General features: G+C 44.8%; 1 protein-coding gene across 4 annotated transcripts in view; it reads left to right on the top strand.

Moving 5' to 3' along the window:
• Positions 1-22,342, top strand: part of SLC36A4 (solute carrier family 36 member 4) — a 101,305-nt gene extending 78,963 nt beyond the window's left edge. For 3 of the 4 annotated variants that reach the window (XM_079973888.1, XM_079973889.1, XM_079973887.1), the window contains exon 11: positions 18,273-22,342. In XM_079973888.1, coding sequence (XP_079830014.1) covers positions 18,273-18,595 — 323 coding nt within the window. In that variant the 3' untranslated portion in view covers positions 18,596-22,342. The remainder of the gene's footprint in view (positions 1-18,272) is intronic. The other variant, XR_013838252.1, reaches the window with a different exon arrangement.
• The last annotated feature ends 1,262 nt before the right edge of the window (positions 22,343-23,604 follow it).

Below are 23,604 nucleotides of genomic sequence, written 5' to 3'. Positions count from 1 at the left end.
CAGAGGATTCTAAAGGATCTAGAAAAATAAATTGTTAGCCTGAAATCCTGTGAGGATAGGTTTATTGCCTAGAGAAAATATCAATTAGGGGTGGGCTTCGGGGGAATGATAAAATGTGCTTATGGATATTTAAATATTTAACACAGGGATTTAAATGGTTTAGAAATTAGGAAATTAACTGTTTAGAAGTCTCTCAAAGAAGAATTGAAAATGCCTCTGCCTGTGTCCTCGAGGCGTAATAAAATGAAGGTAGGGTTATCTTTCTTCATTCCAGATCATTTCTACCCTGCTCACATTCAAGAGTCTAGGTCAGCTTGCAACTGCTAATTTAAAAACTACCAGCAACGTTGTAATATTATGTTAACAATATTCCCAAAAATTACATTAAAAATGCCTCGAAGCATTAAAATAAGCTTAGTGCAGTGCTCTGTAATAAGATATACAGGCCAGCTTGAAACTATTTCACTTACATAATAATGAATGGGGTTAAACATAGAAGAAAGCTTCCTCATTTGTGTCTTGCCTTGGAATTAAGCATGCCTTAAATCCACCTTCCCCAGCTCATTTTGCGCCAGATGTTTTGAACCCAAAGTCCCACAATTCCCATCCAGCACAGCTGGTGGTCGTAGACAGTGGAAATGGGCGTCCTGAACATCTGGAGAGCAACAGCTTGGGAAGGGTGGCCATAAACAGACAGAAATGCCTAGGAAACAGGACAGTGTCGGGTCTCTTTGTCTGGAGGGTTCAGGATAAGGCTGAATAGGGGTCTTCTGACAGTTCTTTACATGGGGGTCCCTTTTCAGGTTTAGGCCAGAAGGCCCATATATTGCTCAACTCAGATTCCATCGTGGCATGAAGCCTGGCGTTGTATTCAGCTAATGTTTACTCAGACTAGACTCGTTTCATTTAATTGCCATGGCTAACTTCGGTGCATTAATTTCAGTAGGCCTGCTCTGAATAAAAGTTAATTTGTAAACACCGTTCTCTCCCCCACCCTTCTCCCTTTTAGCTGTATTTTCCAGTTTTCCTTGGTGACCAACAAAGAGATCACTGATTACCCTCACCTTCTGTTTTTGCTGGAGAGAAAAATTTCAGTGAAAAGGCCACTGATGGCTGATCCCTCTCTCTGACCCAGGCACTCTGTTGCCTTTGTAGCTTTAATTTACATCGTCCACGTCCACTGGCACACAGCTATTGGGGGAGGGAGGTCCTAGGTAGTAGCACATTGAATATTAACTAAATTGGAGAAATTTTATCATTTGTGCATGATTAGTTTCTGGGCCCAATTTAAAAGTGCTAGTTTTGACCTACAAAGCCTTAAATGACTCCAGACTGCAATACTTTAAGGACCACCTCTCCCCGTATTCACTGACCCGGTCCCTGTGATACCATCTGAGGCCTTTCTTTGTGGGCCTCCGCCACACGAGATGGCAACACGAGAACGGGCCTTTTCTGTGGTGACTCCCCACTCGTGGAATGCTCTCCCCGGGGCGGCATGCCTGACACTTTCACTACATATCTTTAGGCACCTGGTGGAAATGTTTCTCTATAACCAGGCCTTTGGCTGATTAAACCATCCATGGACTTTTAATTGTGTCTGTGGGAGTGGTGTTAATGGTTTGTTTTTGCTTCATTATGTAGTTTGCGTTCTCATTTTGTATTTTTATGATGTGAGCATTCAGATGAAGGGCGGTATACAAATCTAATGTTTAATAGCAACAGTTGATAATAATTTGTGCTCTGTGTTTTAACATTAGCTTGTTCTGATGACCATTATAAAGGTACTGACTGTCTGGTAGCACGTTGATTATTATTTGATGTATCTGCTGAGACGGTAAGGTAAAGGTAAAGGGACCCCTGACCATTAGGTCCAGTCGTGACCGACTCTGGGGTTGCAGCACTCATCTCTCTTTATTGGCCGAGGGAGCCGGTGTATGTCATGTGGCCAACATGACTAAGCCGCTTCTGGCGAACCAGAGCAGCACACGGAAATGCCATTTACATTCCTGCCGGAGCAGTACCTATTTATCTACTTGCACTTTGACGTGCTTTCGAACTGCTAGGTTGGCAGGAGCTGGGACCGAGCAACGGGAACTCACCCCGTCACGGGGATTCGAAAAGCCGACCTTCTGATCGGCAAGTCCTAGGCTCTGTGGTTTAACCCACAGCGCCACCCACATCCCTTTGCTGAGATGGTAGTGTTGTGTTATCTGGAATGCTATGCAGTCGGTATGCCAGAGGGTTTAAGAGTGTTGTGTGCCTCTTAAGACCCGTGATTGCAGAGCTACACACTTCACCTAAGTGTGGGTACAAAGTTAATCTTGCCTTTAAATAATTGAGGAACTGGGAGTCAGCAGTTCAGTTCTTTAAATACTCCCCTCTCCTCTTTGTGGAGGGCAGGAGGGTCGTGTAGCTTTCCCCTTGTCCACCATGAGTGTGTACACAGCTGAGTGGACTGGCAAGGGAATCCAAAGAGATGTGAGGTTACACAGAGGACAGGAGGGGTGTTCGAAAATAACCACAACAGCTTATTAAAGTCTAGCTTCAACAAACAAGGTTATCCAAGAAAGCTGCAGAGACTTTATGGATTTTGTTACATTTACTGCTTCAGATAATCTATTTTTGTAGTAAGCTATTTATACAACAACCATTGTAAGCTAATACAGTGGGAAGCCAAAAATATGAACTGGCTCGCGTTGGAAGCTTTTTGTCCTCTTCCACGCAGGGGGAGAGTGCTTTACTCTCCAATTTCTCATGGAGAATGGTTTTTTTTCCATACTGAAAATAATCTCATTCAGTGTTGGATTGTGCTTGCTTTCCATAATGAGGGGGCCAGAAGAATGGTGTACGTTAGGCTCAGTGGTAGAGAACCTGCTTTCGATGGTTCAATCCTTGGCATCTCCAGTTGGGCTAGGAAAATACCAAGCTAGATGGAAAAATGGTCTTGCCATAATACAAGGCAGCTTCCTAGGCTGTTTTTCTTTTGCCGGTGCAAAAGAATTCATACAGATAGCTCAACTGGTTAGAGCATGAGACCCCTTAATCTCAGGGTTGTAGATTCAAGGCCCATGTTGGGTGAAATATTCCTGCCTTGCAGGGGGTTGGGCTAGATGACCCTTGTGGCCCCTTCTAACTCTGCAGTTCTATGATGCTCTAGTAAGGGAGCTCTCCTGCCAAGTTAGGTGGTTCACCATTCCATAGGCTTTCCTGCTTTTCAGGAGCTGAGCTTCCTAAAGCAACAATTTGCAGCTGCAAGGCCCTTTGCTCTACATTGCTGTTAGAGAAGATGGAAGGTGCATCTAGAGAACACTACCCAGGAGTGCCAATGTGCCAAGTCCATGATCGTTTTTTAAAACACTTGCTAGCAGAAGACTGGGAGTCTCGGGAGATGTTTTGGGTGCTCAGATCACCATGGAAGCCTCTTTCTTGCCTTGGAGCTTTCCAAGGTCCTGAACCTGTGCTTCCTACCTGGACTCGCTTCTAGGAACCTGGTTTTAGCAGTCCATTAGTTGCTACTCAGTCCTGAGCCACGTGTAGCTACAGCCCGATGCCCCATGTAATACACCGTGCAGAGTAACGTGTGTCGCATGCCATAGCAATTTTCTGAGTCAGGGCATGAACGATAGCAAGCCATTAAAAATGGATTGCCATTCTGTAATCTGGAAGAATCAAGTTCTTGTTATAGCTCCATACTGCTCTGGATCGCTAGCAGGGTTTTAGGGTTAATTCCCAAGTGGAGTTCAAGACCAGTATGTTGTGTCTTGTAGAACAGAAGCTTAAAAAAAACATTTCCCCTACTTTTGTATTTTGTTGGTGGTATGCTTCAGGTGATGCAAGATGGCATAAAAGACATACCTTGCCATGACCAAATCACGAAATAGTTTCTTGCTTAAGTGGCCTATCATAGACCATTTTTGCTGTGGCCTAGCCAGGTTGGAAGAAGGTGAAGTGCCAAAGGTTTTCCCAGTGAGATGCAAGGCTGAGTAGGCATTTGAACAGAGGTCTAATTACCCAATCCAGTGGGACAGTGGCAGCCAACATGATGTACCCCCAATGCTGATGGACTCTCTAGCCCCAGCCAGCCTGGTCAGTGGTTGGGATAATGGAAATTCTGGTCCAGTACCACTCATAGGAACTCCACATTGGCTATCCCAACCTAAAGTAATGCTATTGTCTCTTTTGTTATTGGGTTCGTAGAAACTCTGTAAATTGATTGTACTAGAAACACACCAAGTTGCTTTTTAGAGCCATAAGATTAACTGTTCTTCCATTTAAAGTGTTCGCAATGTTGTATTTCTATGATTATCAGCTAGCTTTAATTTGACTGTATTTCCCAGTGCTGTGCTGCGTTAACACTGAAGCAACTCTGCGGTAGTTAAACTACATGCTTCAGTACTGGTGGAAGTGAATTATAAGCACAAAGCAATTCCATAAGACACTCTTACTTTTGCAAAGCTAAAGTTGTTGCACGGGTAAGCTTGAAATCGTTATTTGTTTATTGAAGTCCGTTCAAGGGTGGGCTTAGAAATGATGAAGTGATGGTGAAGCTTATTGATTGGTGCTCAATATGGCACATGGCACTGAGGGGCATGTTGCTTAGCTGTTTCAGTAAAGTTTTGTCAGAACTGTAGTCCAAAATTTATTGGCGTGAGTTGGTGGGTTTGCAAAAGGCTACATGGGAAGGGTGTTCGGATACTGCTAGGGAGACAAAGGCCATCATGCCTCCACGCCGTCTCCCGGTCTCCCATGGAAACAGTATCAGTCGATTAGCAACACGAGCCTCAGAAATAGCTGTCCACATTCCAGGACTCGTGCACGCCCTTTTTGCAGAGTTTCCACAACGAAAGATTCACCCAGGAGAGCATATTTTGCAGATTTACTCAACGTTGGTCAGAACAAAGGAAAAACATGACTACCTGCCTTCGTGTCGAGGCAACAGACTGAAAACAAAAGCTATATACAAAACAGAAACTTCCTGTGTGCAGGAAGTATGCAGGCTTGTGACACACAACAGCCTGCTCCCTTTTTAAGGTGGAACGGAAATATCCTAACAAAGTGTACAGTCAGCTAGTGCACAATAGCAAAACCCTAAATATTAAGACCACCCCTTGAATGTGATGCCACAGTTTCATTTTCTATGATACACATAGGAGGCTGTTCAGTTTTGTAGTGTTCTGATTCTTAATGAGCTGATCAAAGCTGGCAAGGATAAGCTAGGCTGTGGCTGGATGAAGACATTTTGATCCTGTTACAGATTCACTGTCTTGGGGTGTTGCAAGTGCCATGTGACTCAGTCTGTGGGTTTGGACAAAATCTAACAGGGTAGAATACAGTGATGCAACATTCCATCTGGGCAAGCATCGCACCTCTGATCCCACCTCTCTCCTCTCCTTGTGAACTATTCTGGGGGTTCTCCTGACTGTCCCCCACTTCAGGGGGCATTGCAGGGGGTAAGGAAAGGAAGGGAAAACCCCTTTGTGTGAGCGGAAGTCCTTTCACAGGTTCTCATTAGGTGAATCCTGTCCACACATTTTTCCCACCACACTGCATTGTGTGTGTGTGTGTGTGTGGTTTTTTGTTGTTGTTGTCCTAATTAATTTTGTAAAAGTCAAGGCTGCAGATCATAAATAAGAAGCATGCAAGAGAATTCCCCAGAATTGTAATAAGGGTAAGTAATACACACACACACACACACACACACACACAGTGGTACCTCAGGTTTCATACACTTCAGATTACATATGCTTCAGGTTACAAACTCTGCTAACCCAGAAATAGTACGTCGGGTTAAGAACTTTGCTTCAGGATGAGAACAGAAATCAGGCTCCAGCGGCACAGCGGCAGCTGGAGGCCCCATTAGCTAAAGTGGTGTTTCAGGTTAAGAACAGTTTCAGGTTAAGTACGGACCTCCGGAACGAATTAAGTACTTAACCTGAGGTACCCCTGTATATACACAGATAGAGATACTGATCCCCTCCACATGTTGATGTTCCCCTCCTTCCCCTTCCCCACTTTGATGGTTAAATATATAGAATTAAATATTTCTGCCCTTTTAGTACTACCCTCTACATAAGATGAAGGGAGGCGCTGATTCTGCATCTGTGTGCAGCTCAGTCCTGCTAATGACTCAGTATGCCACTGGAAGGAGAATTCATATTCTGAAGAGGAGTTGTTGTTTTTTGCACACTGTTGACCAGCTGCATCTTAAATGAAAACGGTTCATTCTTTCTGCATTTTTAAGAAGATTCAGTTAGGTGTGGGCACATTAAATATTTTAACCAACATTTGACTCTAGGCATATCTCTGATACTTTTTCAGTACTTGCATATAAGCCTTGTAAGAGCTGTGAGAATTTTAGTTACCAGGCTACTAAGACTGATTTTCAAAACCTCTGTTCATTTGTTTTATTTTTAATGGAGTGCGGTGGAAACAACTTGCTTTATTGCTTTTGCTTTCTCCTAACATGCCTGAAGTCTTATTTGCTATTCTTCTCATCTTCTGTTGTCTCCCTCCGTACCACAACATCCCCAAGCCATTTATGAGGGCACTAGAAATAATATTGCATGTGTCCTTAAGATCCTTGCAAAAGTATCTGAAATGCGAATCCTCTTGGATAATGCAGTTTCTCCCTTGAAAAAAACAGTTAGAAAAGGCTATTTTGCAAGAGGCTGGCTTTCCCACAAGCCTTTTTCTTCTTAGTGAATTAGCTGGGCTTACGAGAGTTGGAGTCCCACAACACCTAGAGCAGTGGTTCTCAACCTGTGGGTCCCCAGATGTTGTTGGACTACAACTCCCATCACCCCTGACCACTGGTCGTGCTGGCTAGAAATGATGGGAGTTGTAGTCCAACAACATTTGGGGACCCACAGGTTGAGAACCGCTGACCTAGAGGGTCTTATTTTATTATCCTTGCAACCCTACATGTCTCTTCCATATCCGTCTCTACAGCCACAGCGGGCGCTGTAACCTTCCGGCAGTTTGACTTGACCCCAAAGGCGCTCTCCTCCGTTGTCTCCTGAGACAGACGGCTGCTGACAACAACAGAGCACTCTACATCTATCTGGATCCTGAGTTATCATAGCCCTGCACAATTTTATGACTCACCAAGGTGAATGCAACCTACTGGTTGTGGGTGTGACTCCCCAGGAGCTGGATGGATTTCCTTTTGTTGCTTTTTCCCTATGCGTTGAGCACCTGTGAGGCCATATTGAAGGACTGGTACTCTCTGTCTTGATGAGTCATCCCCACTCTTTTTTCTTTTTGGTAATAGCAGGGTTTCCAGAGCTGATAATCTCCAGCCACTCTTGAGACCCTTTTTTTAGCCGATACTTCCCCAGTATTCAAACGCCCATGCTGAAACCAAACACTGGCGTAATTGTCTCCTTTTAACATGTCCTTTTATGTTGACATTGAACTTCAGAGTCGTTTATATCAGCAAAAAAAGTGAGAGAGCGAGCAAAATCCTATTACCTTTAACTGTCTGTTCAGTGATTAATTATTCAGGAAAAGTAAATATATAATACTAGGTTTAAATTAAACTTTAATTAAAGATTTTATCTGAAAACCTGCCTCTTCGGGGCCTTCTGATGTTGTGTGGTGCTTTTAAAAAAAGAAAAAAAATTCCTTTTAAAGAAGGGATTTGAAGCTTAAATGTTTTTAACTGCAAGGTAACTATTAGAAATTCTTTTAAAGGTTTGCTCTTTGTGTGGGTGTACCAGTCTCTTGTTTTTGTACCCGTGAGATTCCCCTTTTGGCTTCACAAAGTTTGTATCCAGAGACTGAAAATGGGGCACACTGGTATTGAATTTATGTCTTTCCTTGGAACCATAAACTTCTGCTTTCGTTGGTAGTTTCCATGAATGATAAATTCTCGCATTGCGTTGATGAAAATGAGGCCTCTGAAACCCAGTTTCTAGTCTTCGTCTGGTCAGTACGTGGATGGGAGTTTGAGGTCTACTGGAGAAAGGCAGGATCTGTATATAATGAGATAAATATATTGGGGCTGCTGTCCAATTAAAGGAATCTTAGTTTACACATCATAGGAGACTGCCAGTTCATCAGTTAATTGATTGCATCTGCATAAAGGTTCTTGTGGGGAAAGGAAATTGTAAGAATGAGGCCACTATATATTGAAACAGTATCATATCACTTTAAACAATCATGCCCCCCCCCCAAAAAAATCCTGTGAACTGTAGCTTGTTAGGAAGTTGAGTGTTGTGAGGAGACCCCTTTTTCCATAACAGAGCTATAATTCTCTGTGTGGTTCAACAGTCAAATCCCCCTTCCTGGCAAATTGTGGCAATCGTAGCTCTGTGAGGGGACCAAAGTTCAGACAAACTTTGTACCACAGCTTCATTTAAAGTGTGGTTGGGGGACGCAGGGTGGGTGTCCTTTGGAGGTTAGTTCCAACCTGTGGGCCACCATTTGGTATTTTCTGGACTAGGGTGTTATTCAACCGATCTGCAGAAATCTGCTGCAATCACAGGGACGCTTAACTGAGAATAAGTCCATTTGAATGCCAAGGATCTTCTTTCTGAGTAAACATGCCTAGGTTTGAACTGTGTGGGCAAGATCCAGTGTTGGGCCAGTGGATTTTCCTTTTCCACTCCTCCTGCCATAATGCCCTGCAACTCTGTAGGGATCCGTCAACCCTCTGGAGTTTGTTGTGCAAGTGGGATGCCATAATTGGATATAGAACCTTCTCCAGTTCACCCATTTGCGTCATAATTTGGGGCACACGTGGAACTGGCACAGACCCTTAAGAACAAATACATATCAATTTGCCGGTTTGTTTTCACTCAGGTGTAAGGAAGCTGTGTTTTAATCCATCGTAAGTCACGCCGTGCCGGTTTTCCTGGCGTAGTTGTGTTCCCCACTTTTTAATGGACTCCTTAGAGTGACAGCGAAGAGAGATGAAGGTTAATGGAGTATTAATGAGTTGCGGGGGGGGGGGGGGCGTTTCTTGCCAGAGGCTCCCGGAGAAGTCCTTCATGTTTTGGAACTCTTAAAAAAAAATATTCTTATCTTATTAAATACACATTACTCCTGAGGTGGCAATTAGAGAAAATAAATTATCCACAACTATCAACATCACTTTCCTGGCTACTCTTATAATAATCTTCTGCTAGTGAGAGAACTGGGTAGAAGACTTTTTTTTTAAAAAAAATTAATCTCCTGTTCTCCTGTTATTGGCTTCTTTTTAATTACCCCTAATAGGAAGAGATGTAAAATTTTTGGTTATGAAATGATAATGTAAGAAGCCTAAGGGATAAATGATGGTAATTATAACTCCTGCTGGAGGTGTTTTTCACTGTTACTCTGCCCCCACACGAACAGTACTTATGGAATAAATGTATAGTACTGAATATTTAAAAGTTGAGCAGATTGAATTAATTTACTCCCTTTGAAGGACATCTAACAAAGATGCTGTAATCTTGAAAGAGAATATAGATTATGTGGGTGGCTTCTCCTCCTCCTCCTTTTTTCATCCTGGGCTTGGATGCTGCATGTTGTCCTGAAGACAAGTTAAGGAGCTCGATGAAACTCAACTTCTTTGGTGGGGAGCCTCTGGCCCACAGCTGTCAACGCTTCCCTCTTTTTTATGGGAAATTCCCTTCTTCCGAATAGGATTCCTCGCAAGAAAAGGGAAAAGTTGACAGCTATGCTCTATGCTCTGTCTAGCTATGCTAGACAGCATCTTAAAAAGCAGAGACATCACCTTGTCAACAAAGGTCTGTATACTTAAAGCTATGGTTTTCCCAGTAGTGATGTATGGAAGTGAGAGCTGGACCAGAAAGAAGGCTGATCGCCGAAGAATGGATGCTTTTGAATTATGGTGCTGGAGGAGACTCTTGAGAGTCCCATGGACTGCAAGAAAATCAAACTTATCCATTCTGAAGGAAATCAGCCCTGAGTGCTCACTGGAAGGACAGATCCTGAATCTGAGGCTCCAATACTCTGGCCACCTCATGAGAAGAGAAAACTCCCTGGAAAAGACCCTGATGTTGGGAAAGATGGAGGGCACAAGGAGAAGGGGATGACAGAGATGGTTGGACAGTGTTCTCGAAGCTACCAGCATGAATTCGACTAAACTGAGGAGGCAGTGGAAGACAGGAGTGCCTGGCGTGCTCTGGTCCTTGGGGTCACGAAGAGTCGGACACGACTAAATGACTAAGCAACAACAAAAACATGCTCTGGCCCCACAAGCCACACGCACCTGCTCTATACCTGACACCTTGCTCAGACCCCACCTGGAATACTATGTCCAGTTCTGGGCACCACAATTTAAGAAGGATGTTGACAAGCTGGAACGTGTGCAGAGGAGGGCAGCCAAGTTGATCATGGGTCTGGAAACCAAGCCTGATGAGGAACAGTTGAGGGAGTTGGGTATGTTTGGCCTGGATAAGAGGAGAGGAAAATATCATAGCCATCTTCAAATACAGTGGTACCTTGGGTTAAGAACTTAATTCGTTCTGGAGGTCCTTTCTTAAGCTGAAACTGTTCTTAACCTGAGGTACCACTTTAGCTAATGGGGCCTCCCGCTGCTGCTGTGCCGCCGCCAGGTGGTGTCTCTGCTTTTTAAGATGCTATATGTTACCTGGATGCAATTATTTCTTGCTGAGCAGGCAAGCAGCTATTTCCAAGCCAGAATGAGTCGTTTCTCACTCAGATTGTCTGTATGAACATGGTACATGAATGGTGCCCCATCCCCTGTTTTTATTTGAGCCATGAGTATGAAGACAAAAATAAACTCTGAAGATTCTGAACAATACATGAATTAAGACTGTACAGTCAAGCTGCGGGGATAAACTCTCTAGGTATGCCAAGGTGCCCGTCAGACCATCTGTTCCCCTCTGTGCCAGATTGCTCGCTTTTTTAAAAAAAATGCCCCACCCCCATGCGGTGTAATAGTGTTGGATCAGGACCTGGAAGAACAGGGTTTAAATCTCCACTCATCTCCATTCAGCCATGAAGCTAAGCTCACTGGGTGACCCTAAGCCAGTCACCAACTTTCAGCCTGACGTACCTCTTGAGTTTGCTGTGAGGATGATATGGAGATGGGGCGAGCAATGCACGCCACCTTGCCCTTGTTGCAGGAAAAATGAGAGTTAAAAATGAGAGTTAATGAACTAACCGGTTTAAGATGTGTGTTATCTCTCTCCCTGTGTAAAGTAAAGGTAAAGGGACCCCTGACCATTAGGTCCAGTCGTGACCGACTCTGGGGTTGCCGCGCTCATCTCGCTTTATTGGCCGAGGGAGCCGGCGTACAGCTTCCAGGTCATGTGGCCAGCATGACTAAGCCACTTCTGGCGAACCAGAGCAGCGCACGGAAACGCCGTTTACCTTCCCACCGGAGCGGTACCTATTTATCTACTTGCACTTTGACGTGCTTTTGAACTGCTGTGTTGGCAGGAGCAGGGACCAAACAACGGGAGCTCACCCCGTGGCGGGGATTTAAACCGCCAACCTTCTGATCGGCAAGTCCTAGGCTCTGTGGTTTAACCCACAGCGCCACCCGCATCCCCTCTCCGTGTGTATTGTCAGTTAAAAAACAAAAAAAACAAAATGAAAACCCAAAACAAAATCCCTACACTATCCTAAATTCTATATTGGTTCAATGCGTTCACAGAAAATCTTTGTTTAAGTTGCTACTGCTCCATATTGCAGCTGTGTTTCTTTATCAAACCACCAGATCGTGAACTTGTTAAAACCCGAATTGCAGAGTTTCTTCTTGCTTCGTTCATTTGCAGTCATGCTTTATGAGCAAGTGGAACTGCAGGCCACAGATTGCCTCTGCCTTCGGCTGCTTGAATAACATCTGGGCATTTCAAGAAGTGTGTGTGGGGGGGACTCCTCTTCACTAAAGGGATCTCTGCAAGCGAAGGCACAAAAGCACAGAACAGGGGTGTTCAGAAGATGGGAGCGATTAGCAAACCTAGCCACATTCTTACTGCATCCTTCAGGCTAACAGGTCCCTGGTTCATTTTTAAAGCCTTGCTTTCTTTCAAGCGGGGATTCTGAAGTGTTTGTAAACCAAGCAGTACCTAGCGGCATTTCTCCTCCAAAGTGTGGTGTTTATTTCATTTATATCCAGTGTGTTGTGTTGGAGAGCCAAATTGGTAGCTCAGGTTTGGGTGTGGAAAACTGATAAGGCTCCAATACTTTGGCCACCTCATGAGAAGAGAAGACTCCCTGGAAAAGACCCTGATGTTGGGAAAGATGGAGGGCACAAGGAGAAGGGGCGACAGAGGACGAGATGGCTGGACAGTGTTCTTGAAGCTACTAACATGAGTTTGACGAAACTGCGGGAGGCAGTGGAAGACAGGAGTGCCTGGCATGCTCTGGTCCATGAGATGGCCAAAGTACTGGAGCCTCAGCTTCAGGATCTGTCCTTCCAGTGAGCACTCAGGGCTGATTTCCTTCAGAATGGATAAGTTTGATCTTCTTGCAGTCCATGGGACTCTCAAGAGTCTCCTCCAGCACCATATTTGAAAAGCATCAATTCTTCTGCGATCAGCCGCCTTTATGGTCCAGCTCTCACTTCCATACATCACTACTGGGAAAACCATGGCTTTAACTATACGGACCTTTGTTGGCAAGGTGATGTCTCTGCTTCTTAAGATGCTGTCTAGGTTTGTCATCACTTTTCTCCCAAGAAGCAGGCGTCTTTTAATTTCATGACTGCTGTCACCATCTGTAGTGATCATGGCAGGTGTAATGCTGAACCCTGGTTGAAACCATCGCGGAAAGTGAGGGAGGAATGTGCAGATAAAATGGAAGGGGCTGAGGATGGGAGTCATGGTCTACTCTGTCCCATGCCCAACCCCCAATCTCTTAACCATGGTTAAGAGACGAGGTCTTAATATTTGCCATGGGTCAAAGCAGGAGTCTCTAAAGAATGGGAACTTACTTAAAATGTGTATGCTGGTTTGGTCTTGGGATATGATGGAAGAAAGGGGACGGCGAGCTCTCGGACGTGTCTTTCGTGTTTGCTGGAGTCGTTGCATTCTGGCCTTCATTTTGTCAATATTAGTGAGGCAAAGAAATTGCGCTCTGCATTGGAGCAGCATCTGAGGTTGGCAGGAGGCAGGGGTGGGTGAGAAGAGTCAACATAATTTTGTCCCGCCCTTCAGCTCTCTTCACAGATGCTCTGCGCCCTAGCCACAGAACACCTATTCATACAGATGACATCTTAACAAAATTTTAGTCTTGGATGATATCTGTTGTGCAGAAACAGACTGTCACAGAGGCCCTTTAAAGTGGCATTGCCAGCAAGAGAGCCTTAATGCAAATCTTATTAAGGGTGTGCCATGGCTGCCCTCCTAACACTATCGTCTTACTGCTTCTATTCTTTGCTTGATCTTTCCTGTGCGACTGTCCTGAATCGTGTGTCTGCCAGCTCTTGGCAGCAGAGAAGTCTGGTCTCAGGGTGGTGCCAGGCCAAATCCAAAGGTGGCACTCGTTGCCCAAGTTTCACACTCTCGCCTTCACCCAGCAGTGGGGAACAACGGACTGAAACTGCACCACCTCATGCAGCAGTTACAGGCCTGACTGAGGAGAGCAGCGATATTGTCTCTGACCAAGCAGAGAAGGCTGGGAAATGCTACTGCTGAGGAGGGGAGGGGCAGTTAATGGGGACGGGAAGGCTTGATTTCAGTCTTCCCCAGTGTGGTACCCTCCCAACAGTCCTTGACTGTTGGCTGTTCTGACTGGGGCTTCTGGGAGTTGTAGTCCAATGCCTGGAGAGATCTAGGGTGGGTAAAGTTGTTCTGTCTCCCTCCCCCATATCTTCCTGTCTCACCATTAGATTCAGGTAGAGAGGGGCTGTGGGAGATCCACTGGGCTTGGCCCAGGCCCCAATTGAGGTCAGGGCATGAGAGAGACGAGAGAAATAGGTTTCTCACAGCTGCTGCCAGCACTCTGAAAAGGCAGCCAGTTCGGGAAGTCAAGCTCTTAGTCCAGAGGGTCTGAGGGCAGTTAATGGTGCACCTCTTTCCAGCTGGGCAGAGACCATAGAAGAAAATATCTATAGCAGATGGGAGGGCTCCCTGTTGCAGATTTCTGGTCCTGTCACTCGCAAACATGGCGTCTCCGAATTGTGAAACAGTAACGGCAGAGGAGAGTCATCTCTGGCCTCATTCTGCAGTCCTACTGGGATTAGCAGGTCCCTACTCTAATTAATTATATTAAACTTGTTTATGTAATTACTTCTGCAGTTAATTAAGTCCTTCCTTTTTAAAAGTGGCTTGTAATAATGCTGGTTCAGCACTTGCTTGATGGCTGCTCCTGTTTTCCCCACAGAAGTGAAGCCTTACTGCCCCTGTGTTTTCAAGTGTGACTTGAGTCTGAGGTCAGGGAGAGAGAGATGTCTGAGGGAAAGCTATCTAGAGCAGCGTTTCCCAACCTTGGGTCCCCATATACTGTTGGACTACAACTCCCATCATCTCCGACCACTGGTCCTGCTAGCTAGGGATGATGGGACCCAGAGTTGAGAAACACAGATCTAGAACATAGAATTGCCAGGTCTAGAACCTGAGACATCTTAAGAAGAGCTTAGAAGTCCAAAGGCCGCCAGATTTTTCCCATCATTGCTGCCTTTGCTCCTGATAAAGCTAAGGTACCTGTTGTTGGTTTCTGCTCTCTTCACTGTGCAGCGAAAGTGCTTGTCACGAGACAGGTGTTTACATTCTACAGTCAATTGCTGTTGGGTTTTCTCACGGGAAAGGGAGACTGGATGTGACGTACACTGGTTTCCTGTTTTTCACTGTTCTTTGCAGTTCAGTGTTTTGTTCTCTCCGTGCTTCAGAGGAGAGAGGATGCCTTTTCTGCTCCGGCAGAGGCAAGATGTTTTTCTGTAATCTATGTAAATAAAGCAATTTAGAGTATGTGCACGTATTCCTCATCATTCCGCTGTGCACGGGACACTGCATTTTCAACACCTGTGAGATTGAGCAGGTCCTGAGCAGGGAGGCCACATTTATTCAGATGAACCCAGGAAATTATTTGGCAACAGCCTTCTGATTCTGATGGTGTATTTAGGAAAACTGCAGTGCATTCTCTTGAAAATTTTTTAGAGGGGATTCTAGCGCTGTTAGTCTGTTGTGGTGAAAAGGACAACGCCTTAGTTTGTAAAAATTGTTCGGTGCTCTCAGATTTAATTGAATTTATTGCAACAGTTATAATTGTTAAGTTGCCCTGGAGGGGCTATTGGGCTCGGAAGATGCTGTGTATAACGGTTTCACTAATTCATAAATTCCTAGCACTTGCCCTCTGTTTGACTGGCGTCCATTCTTTCCCTTCTCCCTCCCCAAATATATGTATCGAGTCTCAAGGCTTCTGCATAGTAATATCGTGAAGGAAAGTTTTTGCTTCTGCACATCACCCTAGAATGTTCAGTTCACCATGAGTTCATGAAAACATTGCATTCTGACTTGTTCTTAGTCTGACCTGTTCTTAGTGCTTGGTTGACCACATTTACGGAAGAATGCTATATATTAATTACTAGTAATTGTTTAAGTTTTGCTATATCAATCACTAGTTATAGTTTAATAAGGAGGTTTCCATGCCTGTCTAGTTCTGTGTTCCCTTTCCCAGCCTTTAATCTATTGGTGATTAATGCTTATATGCAACCTTTGCTTTGTACTTGTGTTAACCAATCAGCAACAAGCACATATGTGGCAATGCTGTAATATTCAATAAAAGAGACTCCTCGAGACATGCTCGGGAGATGCCTCCCATATGACACCCACCACTCGTCTGTCATTCATTTCAACCCAACAATATCGGCTGCAGATGGTGTTAGTTTCTGTTTGCCACTGTGCAGTGTTTTGGAGTCACAAGACTCTGTTTACATTCCAGAGACATTCCAGGCTGTTGGAAGTCTCACGGGAGACGGGAGGCGGATGTGACGTACTGGTTTCCTGTTCCTTTGTTCCTTAGTTTCAGTTGCTCTCTGCTCTCACAGAGAGAGGATGCATTTCTTTCTGTCTGCGTAGCTTAGTAATAAAACCTAGCATGCAGCTCATACCTTCTCGTCTCTTCCCTGTGCTGGAAAACTCTGCTGAATGGGGGATGTGCCTGGAGCCTTATCAGAGGCTCAGGTCGTTAAGCACGTCGGAGGGCGATTCCGGAAGATGAGCTTTATCAGCTCGGTCGAGCGGAGATTCTGACAGATGGGTCATTATGCAGAGCTTGCACCCGTTGCTGCAGATTACAAACCAGCTGCACTGATTCTGCTGCACAAAAATTGGTTTGCTTTGGAAGTTACAGTGCACCGAAAGGTGCGAAGCGGTGTATCTGAAGGTCTGTAACAGGGAAGGTCTGGGTTCAGTTTCAACCCCACCCCCCATTTAAGCTTGCTAGGTGACCTTGCTCCAATTGCTGCTATATCCCACAGGGTTGTCGTGAGGAATCATGTCGGAGAGATCCCTGCATTTTGTCCCTAAACTCCGTGGAGAGAGAACGGAATTAAAAATGTGCTAGCAAAGTGCACTTTGTGATGAATTTTCTCATTTTATAGAACAACCTGGATTTCACGCCCAATTAAAAGAGGCTGAGATTAGTTTATAACTGATGTTCACCTGCTGGGGCAATTTGTATAATTTTCATGCTATACAGACATCTGAATTATGAGAGTACAAAAAATGCTTATGCTGATAATCTTTTTTCCCATCCCAGCAGAGAAGTGTAAGAGATTTGGGAACGGTTTATCAAATATTGCTGGTCAAATTTGTTACCCAGAGGTGGGGATGATGATATAGCTGGGATTTTAAATGTTGTGAAGCTGGGATACATGGTGTGCCCTGGGTTTGCTATTGTTGGTGGGACTCTGTCTTGGTTTTGCATCTCTACACTCCCCACATCAAACATCTGGGATAAAGTGGGATTTATCTAAAATTTAAGTGCATAATATATTGGCGAGTTTACCACATTCCTGTGGGATATAATTTGTAGACTTAAATACGGCTTCAGGCTTAACACACTTGGACTGGTAGTTCTTTTGAACTGAAGCAACAGAATTCCACCCCTCCCTCGAACCCCCCAAAGGCCATTTAGTCTGTCTGTCTGTCTCTTCCACAAAGCAGAGAGAAATAAACATTTCTGTGATCTCTCACCTCCATAGCGGAGGCACTTACAATACGCCGATAATGCCCAGATCTGTTTCCCCACAACATCTGAGTCAGGAGACTTTTCCTTCTAACATCAAGTCTTGCACATTTCTGTGCAATGGTCCCATTTGACCCGTATCCTTCTGTGGAAAGCAGCTGTCTGCTGGCTGTCCGGTGGTAGGGATGACGAAGTAATTAAATTTCGTTGGCATTTTAATGCAAGTCGACCTAATTCATACTGCTGGAAACAATGCAAGGAGAACCAAAACTTTAGGTGTTCTTCAGAATTCGTGGTTCTCCAAATTTTGCGGTGCAGTTCCGCAACCCAAGAATATGCACAAAAATGCATGTATTGTTGTAACCAAGATACAATGTGCATTTTGCTAGAGAAGATTTAGTAGAAAAGATACATGCAGCAGGCAAAATCCGTTGCAGAAGTGATTGTGTTAGGGGAAATGTTGGCGAATTCTCATGGGGATTTTTATTTTTATTTTGCAAACTGATGTGGAAATATGGTAAAATGGAACCCTACAATGGGAAAATATGAAACAGAAAGAAAGCAAAATTGATAGGTTCATCCATCCTAAGACTATTGGCAGTGAATTAGCTCTGCTTTCTCAGACCCTCTAGAATCCTTCAGCTCTGAGAGCTTCAACTTGTTCACTTCTGTTTCATGTAGATACCTTATTTTATTTTATTTTAAAAAATATTAACAATTTCTACATAATAACATATCAAAACATCTCATATTCATCATTTCCCCCCATTTCCCATCAACCCCCTCCCCCAAGACTTCCCTCCGCTCCTCTCTCTGATTTCTCAACTCATATTGTTCTCTGCACACTGTAAAATTGTATAACTCCTTATATTTTCTATCTACTACATTAAAAATCAATAGATTTACCTATGTTTATTCAAAACCTTCCAAGGAGTCCAATTCATTTTGTTGTCTTTTTAAGTAATATGTGAAAAGTTCCCGTTCTTCTTCAAAGTCACAGTTATCCTTATCTCTCAGCTTGTATGTCAGTTTAGCCATTTCTGCGTAGTTCATCAATTTCTCTTGCCATTGCTCTTTCGTCGGGATTTCCTCATTCTTCCATCCTTGTGCCAGATACCTTAAAGTTGAAAATAACATGCCTCTCTCTCCCATTCCTCTCTTCTTAGGCATTCTGGCTGTTTCAGTCCCTCGCCTAGACATCGTCATCTCTCTCGTCGGAGCCATCAGCAGCAGCACATTAGCCTTGATCCTGCCGCCGCTGGTCGAAATCCTCACGTTTTACAAGGAGAAGCAAAGTCTGTGGATGCTTCTGAAAGACATCTGCATCGCCTCCATGGGTGTGATTGGCTTCGTAACCGGAACGTACGTGGCCATGAAAGAGATAGTTTGTCCGGCTTCTTTGTTTTCTCTCAACACTACAGAGCCGTCTCCGGGCTCTTTCAATGTTTCGCACTTGGCCGGAACGCCGGTTAACCTTGGAAAAGTATGAACTTTCCGGAACTCCTTGTTCCGGACTTCTTTGAGAACCAAAAATTCTGAATGGGAAGGTTTAGAGAAGGGAGCCTGTCAAGTGCATTTCCGAGGACCTAAAGCCACTCCTGTTCCAACATTCAAGTTGTTCGGGCCCAAGGTCTTTGCATTCCTTCCTTTTCCATATGACCTCGTGAAGAGCACGGTTTCAAAGCATTATGGCTTTCCACATATTTATTTGCAAATGGGACCAGAGAGCAAAACACTATTCTGACACCATGTTTGGCCGATACAAACCAACGACTTTCCCGTTCATGTCTTGTTTGGCCACACTCGGCCTGTCTAAGATCTCCGCCGTCGCAAGCCCCACAGCAGTTGAGAGAATACAGATGTGCTTTTAAAATGTGAATTGTGTTAGGTTGGTTATGGGGCTTAGCCACAGGCACCACCCAGTAGATTCTGCTCCACCTGGGACCAGGTTTTGAGCTAGCTCCTCCGCTGCAATTTCCTTCCCCTTGCAGGTCACTGCCCATGAAATGAAGTGTAACTAAATGAACAGGTTCCATAGCACGGGGTAAAGAGAGACCAAATGTGTCAAAATTGTGTCTTCGATTGCAGCGATGAGGATATTAAAACCTGTTTATGCAAAACAACAAAAATAACCTCTGCCGCGATGAGATTTTGCACGTGCAATGTCTGCTTAGTTATTTTTTGTGGAGCAGAACCACGATTATGAGTACCCATGCAAGCTTGTTTTAAATGGTTTTTTCTCTCTCTCTCCATTGTAACTTGATTTTGACTCTACAAACTTGCAAGCTCCTGTATATTTTTCTATTTTATTCCTAACACTATGGAGCAATTCCTCTATTTTGTACTTGAGCGGTGTACATTGCGAAGGAGATATTTCTCCAGTATTCTACTTTAAGCAAAAAAATAACAGTAACATAACATGCTGCATGGAGTTCACGAGGTTCCCACCCACTTCTGCTTTGAGGAAACAAATTTTGATTGTATGTAGAGTTTTGAACCGTGTTCCAACTACTTGGACTTCAGATGTTAAAGGGCTCTTAACTTGGGGCTGCACTCGTGCTTCCTAAGATCTCTCCTTTGTTGTAGTCTTGTTAAAGAGTGCAGCCAGTATGGTGTTCTTCTCCATGCTTTTGGAAGCTCCTTTTGTGTAAGCTCCCATGGAAATGACGGTGCGCAGATCCCTTTTAATTTCAGTGAAGTTTGCCCAGGAGGACACAGGCTAGATTTTTGCCCTGTTCAAATGACGTTGTGTGTGTGTGTGTTCTGTATTACAGGCTCCTTTAACTTCTCTCCATCAGCAGCTGAGATGGAACCCCTTACTTCATAAAAAGCCAGATCACACCTAAACCCAGCTAGGGGTCTTATCCTGGCCCCCAGGATCTGTACCACCTCCCCCCACCTGAATGTAGGCCTGATTCATGTGATCCTTCCCCCTCCTAAAACTGGGGGGGGGGGGAGTGTGAATTCTGTGTGTATGAATTGAGTGCTAACACTACATGCCACAGAGTGGGGCTTTTGGAGTCATCCTGCTTTAACTCCTGTCCAGGATCCCTGCCTGGGTGTGTGTGTATGTGTTGAATTACATTTAAAACTGTAGTCATGTCCTGCACTTTTTAAATGAAAAAGCCTATGCAACAGTTAACAGCAGCACTAATGTTGTTCATTCCATGCGTACCACTACACCAGAGTTTCCCAAACTTGGGTCTCTAGCTATTCTTTGACTACAACTCCCATCATCCCTAGCTAGCAGGGACCAGTGGTCAGGGATGATGGGAACTGTAGTCTGAAAGCAGCTGGAGACCCAAGCTTGGGAAACCCTGCACCACAAGATAAAAACATAAAGCATCAACGTTTTCGACTCTTCTTCCCTGCCTCTCCCCCCGGGCTGTTTGCAAAAGATACCTGGAGGCTACACGTCGCCACGCATGATGGTTCAGAAACCCTGCTTTGCAAAGCAGCCGCTTTGTACTGAGTTGGTGAAAACGCATGTTGCTGCGATGGCTCTTTCCCCACTAGATCTGTGTGCTTCTTTAATCCTGCAGTCCTGGAAAAAAAGCCTACGGAGCTGGTAGAATGCCCGCCATGAGCAAAAGCGACACTTTGCTCCCCAGATGCTCTGCATCTAGGGCTGCTGCTGGCAGCTAAGCGGCATATGGGGAGAGATCCACGCTCCCCCTGCTTTGATCCCGAAATCCGACCTTTTCTCTTTTCCACCCTGAACACAGCAGATTAATGTTCAGAACCTCAGGTTGGCTGCCATTTCCTTCACTTCAGCCCTCCCCTTGACTACTCTGCATCTGTTCACATGGTGCATTCTTGATATTGTCAGACTATAACTCCCATCAGGCCTGGCCTGAGTGGCCAACAGCCAGGGGAGATTTGGGGAGGGGTGCAACATCTGAAGCGCACCCTGCTTGCTACCCTTCTGTGCAAAGACTTTAAATCAGATCGAGAACTCTAGCGAAGGCAGTGCAGAGTTTATTTTTTCTCTCTCCCCCCTGCTTCCGTGGTTCTGGCAATCCTCTGTGTGCCTTCAGGGGATATAAAGCTGCCAGATCCACTTGGCTTATCTGTTCCCTGCCCCATAAATCCCACTTGGAGACGACTGCGCAAAGCCCGCTCCAAATGCACTGAAAGAACTGAGCCCTTAACGCTTGGCTGGCAGGAGTCTTTGGCCCACACAACCTGGATGGCGAGGCTGAGAGGCCGTGCCGTCCAAAGTCATGTTTGGTAAGTCCACAAGTGCCTTTTGTAAACAGGGCTGGGGGCAGAATTCTCAAGCTCTGAGCACCCCCAGCACCTGCCGCTGTAAAATAGACTCCCTCTTCCAAAATCCAGGGCACCGGGAGCGTTTAGTTCCTGTCTCTTGCAAGGATTCCATGCCGACAACCTTGGCAAAAGCGTGTGGCAGACTCTCCGCCCTACCAGCAATGCTTAAATGCTTTCTCATCTGGTTGTTCCCCTCACTTGGCCAGCTGGTCAGGCTTGCTTTCCTGGGCACCACCTGAGTGTGAAGGACTCCTTAATTTCCGCCTAGCGTATTTGAAAATGCCGACAGATGCGGCTTAACTGGAAACCGCGCGGCGCCTGGGAGTTCGTTCTGTATGTGTGAATATTTAAAGCGTTCGCACTGTGTATTTTTCCGTGTATTTCCTACTGTGTAGGACCTCGCTACTTCTGGGTTTGCTGATTCACAGCAGATTTTGCACAGGTGTATTGCCTCTTGTGTCAATGGCACTACTCTTGTATTCTAGCGTTGTGTGTTGGGCTTCAGCTGGTCTAAAGACATTGAAACCAGAGCAGCTGGCATGTACAAAATAAAAGTTCCGGGGAATACTTGCCAAAGATCTTTAAATGTAGCAAAAATCTTCTTTTTAAAATAAGATAGTGACGTAGTGATTTTTTAAAAAAGATGTTACAAATGAGATGAGATGCTTAGATGAAGGCAGATGGCACTAATGAATGACTGTAGAACTTGACTCTGACATGTATTTAAAGATGGGAACAGAAATAATCATCCGCAAGTAAGATAAATGGTGTGTGTTGTTTTTTTATGTTCACAAAGCATTGAATACAATTGAATTATGTTTATATGCTGTATGGGAATTTATATTTAAGTGGGCTATATTCTGATCAGTTTTAATGTAGCTTTTTCACAGATGCTGGGCCAGAGGGCTGTGAGTTTATGTGTTCGGTAGCCCTACTTTGCCTGTATCAAATAAAAATGGAAACACAATTCTGTGCTTTCCTTTGCTTTCATGATGGACCTTCAGGGTGCAGTGGGGAAGGAATGCATGCTCTGGCCTCCACCAAAGGTCTACTGGGAGAGGCAATCTGGCTGATGGCAGAGGCTTGGGTTGATGGTCGTAGGCTCAATCCCCACCATCTCCCAACTACAGGACTGGGAAATCCCTTTTCTGAAATCTTGGGAGAACTGTTGGCCATCAAGAGTGGACATCATTTTGATGTAGAACGGCCAGTGGTCTGACTCACTGTGTGAAGTTAGCTTCCTGTGAGGTTGCACCCCTGTCCCCCCAGGAAGAATATTGTGGTAAGGGAAGAGATCAGCCTGGCGACATCCATTGGCCGAAGAAGAGAAGCAGCCGCCGGGAGTTGGCTTCCCTCTTCCCTGCCTGAAAGGACACTCAGCTCCAGACCCATGTTCTGGGCTCCTCCGTCATCTAGAGGACTAAGGACTATTTGTGAGTGAGTGAGATTACCTGTTGGTTGTAAGCTGCCTTTGGAGTCATTTGATTGGAAGACAGGATAGACCTTCAAAGTAAGCAACAAGTATATTTTAGGGTAGCTTTTCAGCCGTAGGACTGGCCCGTCATTTGACGATCGATATTTTGAGGCAAAAAAAGTTGCCATTTGCCTTAGAACCATAGAATAGTAGAGTTGGGTCATCTTGTCCAACCCCCTGCTATGCAGGAATCTCAACTAAAGCATCCACGACAGATGGACACCCAGCTTCTGCTTAAAAGCCTCTCGCCATCCGAGAGAGTCTGCTCCACTGTCAGAACAGCTTTTGCCACCAGAAAGTTCTTCCTGATGTTTAGTCGGAATGTCCTTTCTGGTAACTTGAATCTGTTCAGAGCCTTCAAATAGTGGTGTGTTCTGTCTATAGCCCTTGCGCAATTTCTCTTCCATCCTGTCCATAATCGCCTTGCCAGATGGTAAATATTGCTGGAAAGCGAGCAGCAAACATTCTGTAATCTCAACCACATCCAGTGCGATGTCAAAACTTTATTATAAAATGCCTTTAAAATACACACACACACACAATGGCCGTTCCTTTGCTCTTAAGATAATACCTGAGGGGCTCTAGGAGAATTAAATGAATACAGCATGCAACAGGTGCAGCTTATGTCAGACCAGCCTTCCCCAACTGTGGAACTGTGGTTTGTGAAAGATGCTGGAAATTGCAGCTCTGTGAGGAGGGGGACTACAACTCCCAGAATTCTTTGAGGCCATGTCCTTTAAATGCCTGTTTGGTGT

Source organism: Podarcis cretensis (genome assembly GCF_951804945.1).
Source record: "Podarcis cretensis genome assembly, chromosome: 4".
Classification (NCBI taxonomy): domain Eukaryota; kingdom Metazoa; phylum Chordata; class Lepidosauria; order Squamata; family Lacertidae; genus Podarcis; species Podarcis cretensis.
The sequence above is the reverse complement of the archived record's forward strand: the minus strand, read 5'-3'. Positions and strand labels throughout refer to the sequence as shown.